Below are 17,333 nucleotides of genomic sequence, written 5' to 3' on the forward strand. Positions count from 1 at the left end.
GCGGCGAAATCGCTGGCAACCTAAACATCCTCCACCAAAGGAGGAGTATGTTTTTGGTTGTCAGCGTATCTAGCCTCGCAAGATTAGTATAGTTAACCAGCCCAGCCAGTTTTATACTTTGCAGTTACGTTGAAAATATGGATGATCCCACCAACCATCGTCCCATCTGTTAAATAAACATCTCTCACCGTAACAATGTGATCATTTATGTAAAAGCGAAGTACGGCAGTGGCGCGGGAAGCTCGTGGCAGAAATGCATCCCAACATCTGGGGTTTGACGTCCCAAAACCATCATATATGACTATGAGAGACACCGTCGTGTGAGGGCTCTGGAAATTTCATTCATCTGGTGTTCTTTAACGTGCGCTAACATGGCACAGTACAGCAGCTATACCATTCGTGTTTTTGTGCACGCGTCTATTTCGTCACATCGTCATCCACATAAAGCGGCGCCGACATGCGTTGACGATGTCGCTGGACAACACCGTGATGTAACGGTATGCAATCTTGAAATATCGTGCAACTACATACACTTCTGTTCGTGTGACCCTGTAAAAAGATCGTGCCTATATGTCAATTCATCAACGCGGCGAGTCCGACGAGACGTATACGCCGCATATTGTTCGTGCCCACTCGTTGTTTCAACACGATTCATCGAGAAGCGACATGACAACAAGGCCCAGAATGACTAAAACGGATCGGACGCGGCCATCTATACGACAGTGTATTTGTCAATTTTTTTGTTCTTTTTAAAATTTTTGTTTGCCGTGCCACACGCGCGAGCAGCTCAGTTGATAAAAAACGCTAACGCGCGCGCGTGCACACACGCACGCACACACACACACACACACACACACACACGCACACACACGCAATACACACACACGCACACGCGCACACACACACGCACACACACGCACATACACACACACACGCACGCACACACACGCACACACACACACTCACACACGCACACACACACACACACTCACACACACTCACACACACACATACACACACACACGCACAAACACACACACGCACACACACGCACACACACACACGCACACACTCTCACACCCTCCACTATTGGAAAGGGGAATGAAGAGGAAAAATGAGAAAGAAAGCTCTGTAGCTCTATTCCGTACCAAAAATCCTTTGGTACGGAAGTACTAAAGTAATAGTACATTAGCGCTACACAGCTTATCACGGTTTATGAGCCTGTACGCAAAGGTGGCTGTACCATTCGTGTATGCATTTAGCTAAGCTAACAGACAAAGAACTAATAGAAATGCCTATCAGGGAAAGAAAATAGCTTGTTGCTACTTTTTAACATGTAGAAGAAAATTAGATCAAGCAGTAAGAATAAAATAGCGGCAAATAGTCACTTCACCGTCAATAAAGGCCAACTCCGGCGATTTTTCGACCATGTCAAGGTAATTGTGCTTCTATGTTCCTGAGACAGTCTTGTATCGACCCGAATAGCTGAAATGCTCAGAAAATTCAAAAATAATTTTTATTTGTCAAAAAGGTGGAATACCAAAACCGAAACCCAACCGGGCGTCCTGTCTGCGTATGACGTACTATTTGGTAAAAACCGGAGGCCGGATGTTGGTCCAGCCGGGGCGGAGTTTGAAAACTGTGAAAGGCAGACCAGCGAAGTGCCGGCCAAACACCACAGAGGAAGGAAGAAAGCTTCCCGTGCTATACCCATGCCAAACACCAACGCCGTCGCCTTGTACGCGGCCTGCACAATAAACGCTGTAGCAGCCACAACAGCGATACATGTCCTCGGCTGCGTCACTTACGTTGACCTGCCGAACATGACGTCACACAGACAGTGTTGCCAATAATTGTGGCAAGCGAAGTGATCTTTTCGAGGCAATCTTTAAAATTCATTTGCAAACAATCCGCGCATCTCTCAAGCCTGTAATTTGGCCTAAAAGACAGAAATGTGTAAAGGAACGTATACCCAGCGAACTTCATTCAGATCCGTTCACCTCGAATAATCGCCGGAGTTGGCCTTTAAGAGGGCCACGTATGAGTTATGGAGTCACTGAAGTGCATAGGAGGTTGTAAATCAGCCAATCATGTCTTTCTGCAGTGGTTGAAGACTTAGGCATATGTCTTTCCTAATTGTATACTTCACGTTTTCATTTTTCCTACAACGCCTGTGGCCACTGCGATTGCCTTCTTGCTTAGTTCTGCCCCGCCGCGGTGGTCTAGTGGCTAAGGTACTCGGCTGCTGACCCGCAGGGCGCGGGTTCGAATTCCGGCTGCGGCGGCTGCATTTCCGATGGAGGCGGAAATGTTGTAGGCCCGTGTGCTCAGATTTGGGTGCACGTGAAAGAACCCCAGGTGGTCAAAATTTCCGGAGCCCTCCACTACGGCGTCTCTCATAATCATATCGTGGTTTTGGGACGTTAAACCCCACAAATCAATCAATCAATCAAGCTTGCTTAGTTCTCAATATACCGTCTAAACTTAGTCTCCTTCGGTTTTAATTATCTCGCAATCAACAACGTTAATAAGTAGGTCCTAACTAACACGGACGTTATACAAGCGGTTGTGAAGCCATATATGCTATTACAAGCACGTTGGACGTCTTTACAACGCCTACAGATTTTGAGTTCTGCATGACACAAGCTTGAAAGGACTCGCTTAGGAATGGACGGAAGAGGGACGCAGCCATCAGCGTCTCGTCTTGCCGGTCTGTAGACTCACAGTAAACAACGTCTGCCTCATCTTGTTCCCCACCACCAGACCCATTACCATCATCACCAATGTCACCATCATTATAGTCAACATCACCGTTAAACGCAACAATATCTAAACATGACGTAGGTGAAATCGCATTCACTTCGTCATCTTAATTGGGCCCGCCGTAGTGGTCTAGTGGCTAAGCTACTTGCCTGCTGACCCGCAGGTCGCGGGATCAAATCCCGGATGTGGCGGCTGCATTTTCGACGTAGGCGAAAATGCAGTAGGCCCGTGTGCTCAGATTTGGGTGCACGTTAAAAAACCCCAGGTGGTCAAAATTTCCGAAGCCCTCCATTACGTCGTCTCTCATAATCATCTGGTGGTTTCGGGACGTTAAACCCTACATATCGATTATCATCATCATCATCATCGTTACCTTAATTGCTTCGAGCACATTGCACCAAACTAATGCACTCACTCTGTAAGTTGTTGCTGGTTTGTACAGAAGCCTCGACAAAACAAAGAGATGTGGCACAAATGCAAAGCAGCAAGTTGAAGCCGAACAACACAACAGTGATAAGATCTCATATCAAGACCATTCTGAATGTGAACCACGAACGAAGCTCACTGGAGGAATTTGCGCGAACGCTAAGAAGGCTGCCACACAGACAGTCTATTTCATAGCTTTGGAATAGGCATGCTCACGCTAAAACATCGCAACTTAAATTTGTCGGTGTATTGCTGTCGACACACTTTTTTTGCAGTACCGTCGAGGATGTGTGGGAGTTATACCGTGGCTACAACTCACAAAGTGGGCCTTTGATCAGTGAAATACGAAACATATTTGAGCCATACGTCGAACATGGCTAGAGTAAAACACAATACCGTCGCTCTTTCTGAAACGCGATTCCGTCACAGCAGTATATGAGTGTGCCGTTTTTCAGCAACGCAGCAGCAAAAAAGTACATTTAAATATATGTTTTCTTATTGTTAGTTATTAATACTGCTATCATACATTATCGTTAACGAACATGTTTTTCGATGTCAAAGGCAAAACTCGAAACACCAGTCCGCGCTAAATGAGACAAAAATTAGACACCATCGATGCCTATGTCTCGTAGCCTGCAACAACGAAGCCATTTATGTATTCCGCAGGTGTACTTTACCGGGAATACCGAAACGCCTGTCAAAGTTGCCAGTGTAGATTTTAATGGGCGATAACAGCAGTCGCCACTTAGACAGGCATGCAATTTCTGTACGACGACTGAGATCAGTGAGATAAGAATACAACACGCCAGACTGCGAATATGCATGTCCCAGGCTTCTCATTTAAAAATGTCGTGTGCCTTCACTTTTTGCATCAGGCAGCGTTGCTTATATGATGGCGTGTTGCATGTGTCAGGAAACTTGAAACGCACAACAACAACAACAACAACAACAACAACAACAACAACAACAACAACAACAACAACAACAACAACACACACACACACACACACACACACACACACACACACACACACACACACACACACACACACACACACACACACACACACACACACACACACCATCTCAGAGGTCTTTATATGATTTCCTCATGAACCTCTGAGTTTTGTTTTCGCCACATCATTGCAATATTTTACTTTATTACTACAGTGAAATCTCACTTGAACGAAGGTAAGTTTAACGATGATTTCAGTATAGCCACCATTTAAATATCCCCGGCAGTTTTCATACGTAATCTTCGCACAAATCGCTCAGTTGAACGAACTTCTGAATACTGAATTTTTCAGTATAGAACAATCTTGATTTGCAGACTCGGGCTCAATTTTGAGATCAAATCAATGAAATATTGCACTACGCAGCACTGGCATGGCTGACCGTGGCGCCCCAAAACCACCCGCATAAACCGGCGGCCGTACAACATCGCTTGTGCATGCGGTGACTCCGTGACTCTATAGTTATATATGAAGGAGACGGCGATCCCGTGAGAGAGACGGAAATGAAACACGTATAACGCATCAGTACCTGCGCAGAGCTATCAGATTCAGAAATCGTTTCCAATGTTCATCGAGATATTGTCGTCGCCAGACCTCTATAACCGTGGCTGTATAGATCACATTAGAAAGTTGCAAGACAATAACAAGCTGTTTCGCGGAGCTCTGACAGAAATACAAGATCCCTGGACAACTTTGTCTCTTGTCGCGCTCTAAAGACGCAAGCTGAATTGAAGATTTCAGAATACTTTTCAAAATATCGGCACATCACATGTTTGACTTGATCACAGCTATACCTAATATTGTTCTGTGTGTTTCAGTGAACTTTGATATTAGTAAACTTTCGGTTAAGTGAATACCTAATACATTCCTCTACCTCTTGTTTATCGCCAATTCGCTGTGAAATATGAGCTGCGCTGATTTGTTGGTGTTGGGTTGTATAACATAACATATGTGCATGCACCACCTTGATGTGATCCGACAGTTTTAATAAATAGTAGTTATACTAATGTCCGATTGATCACCTATACGCTGTACAATGAAGCCATAATCACAAAACTGTAAGCCATGTTGGCAGTTTACGTATAGGTTTTTGAAAAATCATTACCGGGGATAACACTACTCGCTAAGGCAGCTTTAAAAGCGCGGGTTCGCTTCGCATATATAATATTGCTGCGATGTATTTGAGAGAGGCGTGTACCTATATTTACGCACGGTTACACGCAACTTTTTTTCGTTTACAGGCACATTACTTCTAAGAAAAAAGAAACTTAATTTCGACGTTCACAAAAGAAGCGTTATCGTCAGAGAAATGGGTCGATGTATTACGTAGGAAGCGGTGACTAACGCCTCTCAGAGACGAGGTCCATCCGAGTGTGTCGCAAGTTCATCACAGCATGTTGGTGGAGTACACATCGTTGAGCCTCTGCCTGAACAGCTTGTTCAGAAGCTGTGGCAGATGGAGCACATTGAGCGGTTGCATCTTCCATTTTCCAAAAAGAACGGAACGAAACCCAATCGCTGACTTCAAACAGGACTATAGTGAAATATGTAGTCGCAGCTTCCAGAAAATACAACACATTTCGCGTAGCATATACTTCATTAAGATTACAAATAAGTGCTCAGCGTTCAGCTTTAGTTGTCAACTCTTCCGTCTTTCAATGTGCTGGTGCAACGCATTTTTTTTTCCTCTAAAATAACGCGAAAAGCGTTTGGTTGTAACGGAACCCAGGATATGCCCGTTTATACAAACGTGTATACCCTACATTTCTGTGAAAAATAAAGAAAACTCGTACTATAAGTTCGATGTGCTTTCTCTTATCTGTGTGTGTGCGACAAGCAATATTCAAAACTGCGTTTTGTGCCAGCAAAGAAGATGAAGCAGGTTTGTTTTTGTGAGTGCAAATCGTCTAAAGCACCCGCGGGTAAAATTTTATAAGTTTATAAGTCAATAAGTTTTATAAGTGTATATAAGTCAATTTTATAAGTTTCAAGGCACTCACAAGATTGTAATGTAACTGTATGGCACATATGTTCTGATGTTCTCCAGTGAATTCTCCACGAGGTGTACGTAAGCGGAATATATATATATATATATATATATATATATATATATATATATATATATATATATATATATATATATATATATATATATATATATATATATATATATATATATATATATATATATATATATATATATACCGGCAAAGACGCTGGTATCATCTGTATAATGTGTCTGGACATTTCGGGCCAAATAATAATGATCCGTGGTTTGCGATACTTCCAAACTTTGAATTTCAGGAAACATATATGATGCAAAAAGGCTGTTCTACGTTTTCAAGCATCTACGTAACTCAACGACGCTGTCGATTGAAACTTCATATGAACATATTAAGTCACTTATTCTGGTTAATTTTTTCACTCATGTTCTTTTTGTCACAATAATAGAACTGGTCACTTGTTTATATGATTCGCAACGCCTCAGTGACGCCTTAGCAATACGGTGTTGACAGAACATTTTTTCAAGTTTTCTTTTTGTACGAATGTCTGAAGGCCTTTTATCTATTTCACTAGAACTTTCCGGGAGTTTGTTGTTGTGGTGGTCGCGTCTGTTCAGGGTTCGATTAAAAAGCACAGAGAACAGATATGAAACAGATTAGTAACCTGCGTTTTAATACTACAGTAATATATATGTTCTCTATATACTGTTCTGTGTTCTCTTATTGCATGGCACCGTAATCGTGGATTTGTTTACGTTTATTGGCTAATATTTCAGAAGCTGTTGGTTGCTCAGTTCTATTGTTATTTTTGTAAATTTAACATTCCACTCCCACGCAGAAATGAACCAGAAACACGGTTACTCACGTTACTAAAGTGTTTACGCGAAATAGAGTTAGTATCGCTAGTTCTCATCTCTTTAACGGCGTACTTTTTTTTGAGACGAGGAGGTGACATCTTGTTAACAAAAATGTCCCCCCATCTAAACAAACGGAACAAGAAAATTAACGACGTTCCTGTCTTGATTGATATGTGGGGTTTAACGTCCCAAAACCACCATATGATTATGAGAGACGCCGTATAGTAGAGGGCTCCGGAAATTTCAACCACCTGGGGTTCTTGAACGTGCACCCAAATCTAAGCACACGGGCCTGAAACATTTCGGCCTCCATCGGAAATGCAGCCACCGCAGCCGGGATTCGAACCCGCGACCTGCGGGTCAGCAGCCGAGCACCTTAGTCATTAGACCACCACGGCGGCGCGACGTGCCTATCTTCAGCTGAAACCAAATCATTAAGGAACCTTCCTCCTTGTGTATCAATGTCATAAAAAATAGGCAACCTGCTGATTACTCGCTTTTTCTTTTGTAGTCACTGCACACTGAGCGTTTGAGCCACCTAAAAAAAATGAAGGAAAAGGTTACTGCTTATTATATATCGTTCGGTGAGCTGCCTTCGGTGAGCTGTGCCAGCTCGAAAGGTTTCGCATACATTGACGCTGTATAACAGATGAACACAAGCAAAGCTGGAAGATACACATCAGACCAAATAAAAAATTATATATGTAGAAGGTGCATTATGATCGCATGTGCATATTGTGCATATATTTTTTACGCCGTCCTGGACAAGTGTGCGAGTGTGCATGCCATCTAAAGAGAAACAAAATTACGAAATTTGCACATAGCTGGCTCCATTAGTTGTGTGCATTGTGCACAAGGGTGCAGTGGTGGCACAGCATCTACGTCCATCGACATGTGAGAGCGTCTTGGTTCGAATCTCGGTGGCACGCAATTCACACTCGGGTTTTGAGAAACAGCCTCGTGCTGATCCGAAAAAAAAAAACGGTTGGAAAGAAAGATGGAATAATGCAGTGAAAAAAAAAAATGCGTAAACAGAGGATGCTCATTGGAGCCAAATTTTCGACAAGGAGACTATAGTCTTCTTGAAGACAACTCCCATTGTCGAAATACCGTCTGTTGGCACATTTTTGTTCCCTCTTGGTGTTTATTTAATTACATAAAGAGTCCGGCACGTTGCGGCTTCATGCCTGTCACCCCAGCTGGCAATTGCATCCTTCACCGCAGACATTGATTGGCCACCGTGCTGTGCAGCAGTTGCCTACCTCGTATATAATTAGTCTACACAAGTTAACTTCCAAGCTTCAACTTACCCCCGAGTTTAACCCCCAGGTTCACTGTGAAGCCTTCAAGTACCGCTTCGTCAAATCATGGTAGCGCCTCTGGTGCAATTTCTCCATGACATTAAATCGAGGACGGCGTATCGGGCTATGAAAAGGGAAATCACCGGCGCAACTATAAGGGATAAAAAGAGAGCAGTATGGGCCAAGAAGCAAACGTGCTTTAGAGAAATTTTATAGAAGAAATCGAGAAGAGTTGGACATGGGCCGTGCTGTGGCGAGAAGGGAGATAAACTTTTTATCATTAGGAGTAATAGAGCGCATTTCAAGGGAAGGCAAGCTTTCGAGTGGAAGATATATAAAAAGAGATATATAGAGGGCAGGTGAGCTTAAGGTGGCCTTATGTATACCAAGCACAGAGCGCTGTTTATTGGAGAAACATTGGAGACGCAAATGCATTGCAGAGGGCATATGATGACGATTGCGCTAACTTGGATCTTGGAAGAACAAGCTTTATAACAGGTCCGAAATTTCACAAATAAATAGAGTGCATTGTAGTCCGAGTCAAGCGACAGTCGAAATAATCGAGAGCCAAACAAGTCACGGACGAGTTAAGTTAGCTTTACAACCGAATGCACAAAGCGCCGAAAATCGCGGACGATATTAAGCCGCAGCTCAACAGAAACTGAACTAAGAAAGGGTGAGCAACAAACATCCGCACTGCAAGATCGAATCACGATAGGTCATGTTTTTACAATTATTTATAATACACACCCCGGAAAGTACGGACAATTAATAAAGGAATTTTTTTCTACTTCAACGGTGAATAAATGTCGCGTTTGTAAGCTCGAGTACGCATGCTCAGATCCTCGGCCAAGTAGGCCGCACTTCGACAGCGGTGCACTTCAAAAGAGCTCCCATTTGCCTTCGATTTACATGCCTGATGGAGAACACCAAGTAGTCGAAACTACTCCGAACTCCCCACTACAGCGTGTCTAATACTAACATCGTGGTTCTTGTACGTCAAATGCCAGCATTTATTATTATTATTATCAACGAAGTATAACTCGGCCTAAACACAATATAACGATATGCATTCGTACTGCAGCACTGCACTCGAAGCAATAAATAGTGGAAGATATGTCCCACGTGACCTTCGAGTAGGTATATATTGCGCAAGAGACAATCGCGACGACGTTCAAGACGCGTGCAGGAATAATTTATCGCTTCCGCGACCTCCCTGGAGCTGCGGACGTCATCGCACATCACGTCTTCGAAATTTCGCACGCTTGATCCTCGCATATTGTGATTTCGCGATGCAGTGGGATGACTTGTACATTATGATGCGTATTCACTACGCAAGTATTTTCAAGGTTACTCCGAGTGGTTGATACATGCCCGTAACGTCAAAAGCATGCGGATGCGAATTTGCGACAATGTGGTTCAGTTTTGCATTCTTTCGAGAGTACGGATGCGGGTTTCTTCATAGGTTGTTGTGCACGTAGTGATCGCGGCGACAACTATAGCTATTATGTCTCGTGCGTTTCAAATATCACACAACGCGAAAACCAAGTGAGAAGTGCAGACAATGCCACCAAACAATGCACAGTGGTACACCTCCATATCACTGTTTATGCAAATGGCAGCATCGAACTACAGAAAGTTGCGATAAATGGCAAGTATTCACCAGGATGTGCTATAACACAACACGCATACACACGAGAACTAGACAATACAAAGATCAAAGCAGCTCTCGCCGAATTGAACACGCTGGAAATTATCATTTTGTGGGTGTAAGCTTAAGCCCGTCTTCTCAAATTTTAATGAAATATTTTGACGAATAAACCTTTCTTTCCGCACGGCCAGCACATCCGGTTCGACTGTGGTGTGGTCATATGTGTGTTTGTACGGTGGCGCGTTGAACTTATTAGAAAAAAAAAATGTGTAGAAAAATCATCTGCAATTCGGAGCTCAAAAGTACACGACTGCTTTGCGTTCTGTATCATTTAGGCGCGGTACATCAACTGCTAAAATGACGCAGGAGTCGAACTGTATAGTTTTTGGACTGATACACATCCTGGGAACGGAGAAAATAAAAGAATAATTGGTTGACACCAGAACCACCTATAAGGGGGTGTAGTCTGCAAGGCCACCTGAATGCATGCATGAGACATACAGCTGCGCGTGAAAAGTTACACGATTGATATACAAGCGATATTAATAACAACCGGCTCACGAACGAACACAGCCCGGAGTTACCCCTTCACTATATATATATATATATATATATATATATATATATATATATATATATATATATATATATATATATATATGTGTGTGTGTGTGTGTGTGTGTGTGTGTGTGTGTGTGCGTGTGTGTGTGTGTGTGAAATGTACATCCTGTAATTTCATGAAAGCATCATACATGTGCACTCGATTTAGCAACTACACATGATCGAGTTAAGAGATTAAGAGAGATGCCTAATTCGAGTAATTTTTTGGTTTCTCTAAATTCAATTTTCAAGTAGTCCTAAATAACCCATAAGATCTGTTAAACTAAGAATGTAGCATATCAGGCCTCCATGCACATTGATGTGTCATTACGAAATCGGCAATCTCTACTTCTAAGTTAATTGCACTACTGTGGCAAAAGTGCCTCAGTGTTTGGCTCAGGAGCTACTGCACAGAATATAATATTTCTTTGTGTCTTTTACGCGGGGTTGATGCACGTGGCGTCACGACATATTTTAACGCGAAGAAACTGCACCTTCTGCAGCGCGATGGGCGTATAGAACGAAACAGCACCAGAAATACAATGGGTGCGGGCACAGAATCAATTGAAAACATAAAAGAAATGTGCGCGGTATAGTGGCGCGTGCAGTACAAGTCTGCGACAATGCAGTTGATTCAGTTGACAATATAGGACTGATGCACCGTAGTGATGTAGCCGTTATACAATCGTTGGACTGCGTCCTCGAAGGTCACGACTTCGATACCGGCTGCAGCGGTCACGTGTCAGGGGAGACGAAATGCTAAAGCCCAATAAATGCTGTGCGATGTCAGTGCACAATAAAGATCATCAGATGCTCAAAATTTCTGGAGCCCTCCACTCCGGCGTCCCTCATAATCACACCATGGTTTTGGGGCGTTCCACGCACACAGTGTGAGATCGAGTGTATATGCCAGGAAAATAGTGATTGCTGAACGCCTTCTTCGGTTTGCTAAAGCAACACTGCAAAGGAGACAACAGGCACTCCTTAAAGAAATGTTTAAACATTTTAAAAAAATATTTGTCGAATATATATTATTGCTCCAAACTAACTTAATTGTGTCTTAGAGGGGACATGGATATATATGCGTATATAAAAGTGAAGGTGGCTCCAAACAAAGATAACCAACTTGGAGAACGTGGACGAAAATTTAACAGCGGAAGCATAAAATAAACATCAATACATTAATACCTTCAAACAGAAGCTGTGAGGAAAAAAAAAAGAGAGAAGGCTGTGTATATTTTGTTCTACATATAAAACGTTGTGCCAAAGGGCGAAGATTTCTATAAAACACGATGTTAAAATTTTGAGTGAGCATAACAGACGACTTTGTCAGAGTCAGACACAGCCTTGGGTCGACAAGAATACCAGGACAATTTAGGTTATACCAGGAAGGAGAGTATTCAGCGAACTATACCAAGCCTTGTGACAGACGAGAATATCCGTTTTAAAGGTTACACACGCCTACTAAGCGCTCTTTATAGGGAGCTATTGGTCAGACTCCTCCAACTTGCGTGATTTCCAAAGAAAATAAAAATAAAACGTAGGCTCTTTCGAGCTCTGCAGTTACTGCACAGACTTTTTTATTTTTTAATCTTTTGTGGAATGCTACGTATGCTTTAGTAACACAAGAAACTAATTTCTAAGTCACAACGGGGACTAACACCGAATGCTTTTCTTTTGTACTTTTTTCTGAACTTAGTTTGTGTCCTGCGGGCCGTCGATAAAATGAAGCTCCAGCTACTAAACGCTGAACATCCCGTCTGGTACGAAAGAGAAGACGGCACACAAGAGATAGATGGTTTGATCATACGTTAGATCACAGGAAAACGTATCAATGAGCTTAAATACCATGAGGGAGTTACACCTCAGAGGCATTCGTGTATTCATGGGCATCGCCATGCAGTAGTCCACGGCAACTCGGCACCATAGAGTTCATCGTAAATGTATTTCACTTACAGCAACAATGTTTAACGATGATTATTGTCACAACTACAACCATTACGGTATATGTGGTGCAAATGGCTGTGTGTCACAGTATTTAGGTTTGCGTATCTATTCGTGTAGCTCAGTGGTCTAATGTATACGATGCTGCAATGCCATATGCAAACACAGACCGATGCTTTCCAATGTTCGTAGCACAGTATCACGTATAGGTGTGCGGTCTTGTAATTTGTCATGTGCGTTAAAATATAGACAGCCCGTGACATAGCGAGAATAAGGACGAGACGTACAGGAGAACGTATTTAACTCTATCGTGATTTCACGAATGCAACGATGGTGTCGTGCACTTATTTTGTGATCTGGCCAGGCGAAATATTAATAAAATACATTCAGGGCACTATAGAGTGGCGTGATAAGGTTCCGTTTCTGAAGCCATTTCTTAGACACTGGCGCACAAGTAATATAATAGATTAGGTCTTCGCACATTTAGCAGCGTCACTGTGTAACAATGTCGTGACACTTTCAGTGAGCGCTCAAGGCGCAAGCTCGATTGATTGTTTTCGGCCATTCATGTCACGAATCATTGGCAGCTACTGCGCGAACGGAAAGTGCGTCATGCATAAATTTTGGTGGATCTCATTGAATGGTGAAGTTTAAAAGTTTAATACTTGAAAACACGACCAATCCGTGAGGATCCTTCATCGACGCATGCTTGACAGAGCAGCCGAGTTGGGAGGAACGTAACGAAGGCACATCGCATCAACGTGGCGTCTTACCGGCCTGACTTGGTGATCACCATCTCGGTGCCGAACGCATGGAACCTCTCCCACAGTTCCTTGGCCTCGAGCGTCACTTTGGGGTCGTCCTGCACCCCGTCGTCTTCGGGCTCCAGCCCGGGAGGCGGCCTCAACAGGGCTCCGCCGCGGTGTGCAGCGGCAGCCGCGAGCAACTCCTCTGCCGAGAGCGACGGGGGTCCCGGCCCCGGGTGCAACTTTGGGAATAACGCCGCGGCGGGAAATCCGGCGGCCGCTGCAGCGGCGAAGTACGGCGACGCCTGTGCACCGGCGGCACCACTGAGAAGCGAGTGCACCGAGAAGTCCGGTGGGGTTGGTCTCAGGAACGGCTGGAACGCCATGGCGGCGGCAGCGGCGGCAGCTTCGGCCGGCGACGAGCGCATCTCCAGCGGCGGCGCAGGATGCAGCGAGGGGCAGCCCGCCGCTCTGTCACCGTGCTCAGCCGCCACGGCTCTGCGGGGGCGACACAAGCCGCGACACGCACGCACACACTCACACAAGAGGCGCGCGTGAGAGAGACGCGCAGGATGCTGCGACGGTGGTGGCTGGAGGCGTGCCTACGCCGCGCGAAAATGACGGGCCCCCTGTGCGCACACGCACAGCCAAGCGCGCTGCCGGGGGCTTTCACGCTGATAGAGGGGATGGGGGTCGAACAACGCTGCAAGAGTGACGCGGAGGTGGGGGGTGCCGGTGGTGATTAGCTATTCTCGCGTCCAGGGCGCCGGCGGTGCCGCCATAGCGGCGCCGAGGCCGTGACGTGGACCCCGAAGACGCCGCCATTCGCCGGCCCCCGAGAACGGACCGGCCCGGATAATGAGAGGGGCGTCGAATCCGCCACCTCCGACGCCGCCGGGGCAGCCACCCTCCCTCCTCACCACGCCGTCACTCTCGCGCCGTGCCACTCAATAGTTGCAAGGCGCCAGCTGTTTGGAGCGTCTCTCTTATGTTCCTCCTCTGCTCTCTGCGCATCACTTTTTTCATTTTATTTCTTTCTGACAATGTTCAAAACCTTCCGCGCCGCCATTTAGTGGTGAACAGTGAAGAGAGCATGATAGGGGCCGACAGTGTCCTTGCCGATGGTTTCATACAGCTGGGCAAACTCCGGCGAAGTAGTCTACTTCGCTTTCTTTCTTCTCTGGCCCACCGCGCCGAGAGCCTATCGAAACTGATGCGTTTTCGAACTTTTCCCCCCTTTCTCGAACGGTCTAAAACGGATCGTTTTTCGGAGGCAAAAGCTGCCGCGGTCGACACTAAACTTGCCGCCGCCGTCACCCCCTTTTTCTCTCCCCCTCCGTCTCCAGCCGTCGTCTTTAACGAAGGCGGAGCTTGAAGTAGGCGGCTCCCAGGTAATGACGTCATGCGTGACGTGTGTAAAGGGGCGTCAGCAGCGCCGCCGCTCACCACAGCCGCCTTCAGTCGCGTCTCCGTTCTCTCGCCGGAAGCTTTGCGTCTTCTGCCGTCGTCGGCGGCAATTGTTTGTCCAGGGACCGACCGCGCCTTTGGCTAGCGTGTCGGCGTGCTTGTTGTGTGGGGTGTTTCGGAGCACTCCCCGCTGCCTGTTCTCTTTCCCGGCCTCGTTCGTCGCTTCGCGTGTGCCTCGACTCCACGGCCGCAACTCTCCACGTTCCGTGAGTGGCCATTTTGCGTGACCCACTTGGAGGTGCACGCGGCTCTCCGACGTTATCGTTGATGGTCCTTCGCGAAGCGGGCTTGGCGTCGGACAAACGACGCGCGGCGGCAAACACGATTCGAATAACGGCCTCCTCTCTTGTTCGTGTCCGCGTCTCGCTGGTCCGTTTGAGTTGCCATTGTTCGAGTCAATCCACAGACGAAACGTTCTCTACCTTGGCATCTCTCACATGCGTCCGGCTCTATTGTCTTCGCCGTGGGTGGTAACAGTCGGGTGGTCCCCCCCCCCCCCCCCCCCATGTGTGTTCGGCTTTCCTGCTACGCCTACTCGCGATGCTCGCCTTCTGCTTTAGGAGTGTCCAATGCTCGCGGGCGTAGTTTTGTGACCGCGAACCGGCCTCACGTAGTATTTTATTCGCGTGCCGAACGCCTTTGCCGTGTCCTTCGTAGACACGCTTGGTGGCTTGCCAGCAGCCTTGTATTTGTTTCTAGATGGTAATGGCAACTCGGAGAGGCCTGACCGAAAGGGGTCATTTTCCAAGCATGGCGCCGTGACAACAGCGCGTATTTTGGTGAAGGAACCAAGTGGAGATATGTCCTTCATCTTATTATGTTAGAATCTCACTAACGTCGCTTCTTAGAGGCATTCCGATCACGTTTCGAACGCTCCCATTGAGAGGAATACTAGTGCACGTGCAAACAATGCGAAAAAGTAGAGGGAAGTATCCTTAAATCATAACTGTATCCCGGGCTGTCTCCAGATACATTTCTCGAGCTGTGGTTCTTGAACTGTGGTTCTTGCATCTCGGGCTGTCTGCAGACACTTTTCTAGAACTGTGGGTCTTGAGCTTGAGACGCCACAAATGGACTGTCATGTTCAGTGCTAAGCTCCATCAGATTACCTGAATTAGGATTGTAAGGATAATGTTGACTGATATTATATCAAGGAACATTTCTTCAAGAACTATATTCAAGGTTTTGATAGATCTCTTTTATCGTCCTTAAGAAAGGCCCCCATATAAACATTCTAACTTCGTCATTTCAGTTCATAAGCTTGTGATAATTTTCATTGGCCACATGGCTTTTTAATATTATTTGATACACAACTATTGAGTGACATCTGCACTTTTCTTCTTTTCTCGCTCGCATTTTTTCTACTTCCCTTTCTGACCGTTTGCAAAATGGCCATGTTTCTGGTTAACCTGGCCATCTTCTGCCTTACATGTTATCTTCCCTCCTAAAAAAAGTGGTATTAGATGTGCAAGAAATCTTGTGAACGAAGCACTCATTGTACCGATCCAAGTACACGGATTGCAAGCACAGAGATTTCACACTGCAGCATTTTCCAGTGAATAGAATACCTTTCCATGTTCACAGCTTTCTAAAAAAAAAAAAGTTGTGTAACTATTGTGGCTGTTTAGCTAACACCAAGCATGATGCTTTCCAAGTTCGTGGCTCGTGTGAACGAGAAGCAATTACGTTATAAAATTCTTTTGAACAGAAATTTTTTTCTATATTCCTGAATGTGAACATTGTTCATTTGAGCGCAGACAAATGCATACTATCATGGGCATGTGGTTGACTGACCACATTTCTGTGAAGAAAATATAGACGGCTTTCATTCTCACATGTAAATCTCTTCGTCTTACCTAAGTGAAAAGGAATAACCATGCTTCATTTGAGATGAATTAGCCCTTTACATCTAGCTTCGTGGCTACTAAGAGCAATAGTAATTATGAAAATTGATAAGGAAGGCGAAGATTAGAGCTAACAAGAAACGCATATTACATATAGTTTTTACGTACACTCGAACGCGATCTTTGCTGGTGCTTTATCGATTGGCCCACACTTAACGGGATCTCCAGAGGAACGCAGGTTGGACCGCAATTTCCCCGAGCTTCTGCAACGCGTGGCGCCGTCTGTGAGACGACGGGCGAACTATACGCGCGGACTGTTGCAGCCACGCTCATCGATTTCTCGCTGTGCGACCTCATCTCGAGTATCGTCGAATTTCGTACGCACGGGCCCATTCGGAGTGCGCGATAAATGGTCACCTTGGTGAACTGTCATCAAAGAACGAAGTGTATACGTCGATATCTGTGACGGTCGCTGTTTTGCGCATTTTATTTCTTCGATGCTGCTTCTGCGATATGGCCCTGTCCTAGATATGCATGAGGCGATATTGTGATTTTGCAGAAGACTATCTGACTCTTTGAACATGTAGCCACCGATTTGTTAACAAATAACAGTATTTAGAAGATATAATATATGATATGCTTTTTACATCTATATAATAAAATAAAGATCTATACCCTCAACTTCCCGAATTAGTGCTCGTGAAGCAGAAGCTGGTTT

General features: G+C 45.2%; 1 protein-coding gene across 2 annotated transcripts in view; it reads right to left on the bottom strand.

The window, feature by feature from the left end:
* LOC142803828 (uncharacterized) overlaps window positions 1-13,853 on the bottom strand; it is a 122,355-nt gene extending 108,502 nt beyond the window's left edge. For both annotated transcript variants that reach the window (XM_075889971.1, XM_075889970.1), the window contains exon 1: window positions 13,332-13,853. In XM_075889971.1, coding sequence (XP_075746086.1) covers window positions 13,332-13,732 — 401 coding nt within the window. In that variant the 5' untranslated portion in view covers window positions 13,733-13,853. The remainder of the gene's footprint in view (window positions 1-13,331) is intronic.
* Window positions 13,854-17,333: the final 3,480 nt, after the last annotated feature.

This window comes from Rhipicephalus microplus, chromosome 3 (assembly GCF_043290135.1).
Source record: "Rhipicephalus microplus isolate Deutch F79 chromosome 3, USDA_Rmic, whole genome shotgun sequence".
Classification (NCBI taxonomy): Eukaryota; Metazoa; Arthropoda; class Arachnida; order Ixodida; family Ixodidae; genus Rhipicephalus; species Rhipicephalus microplus.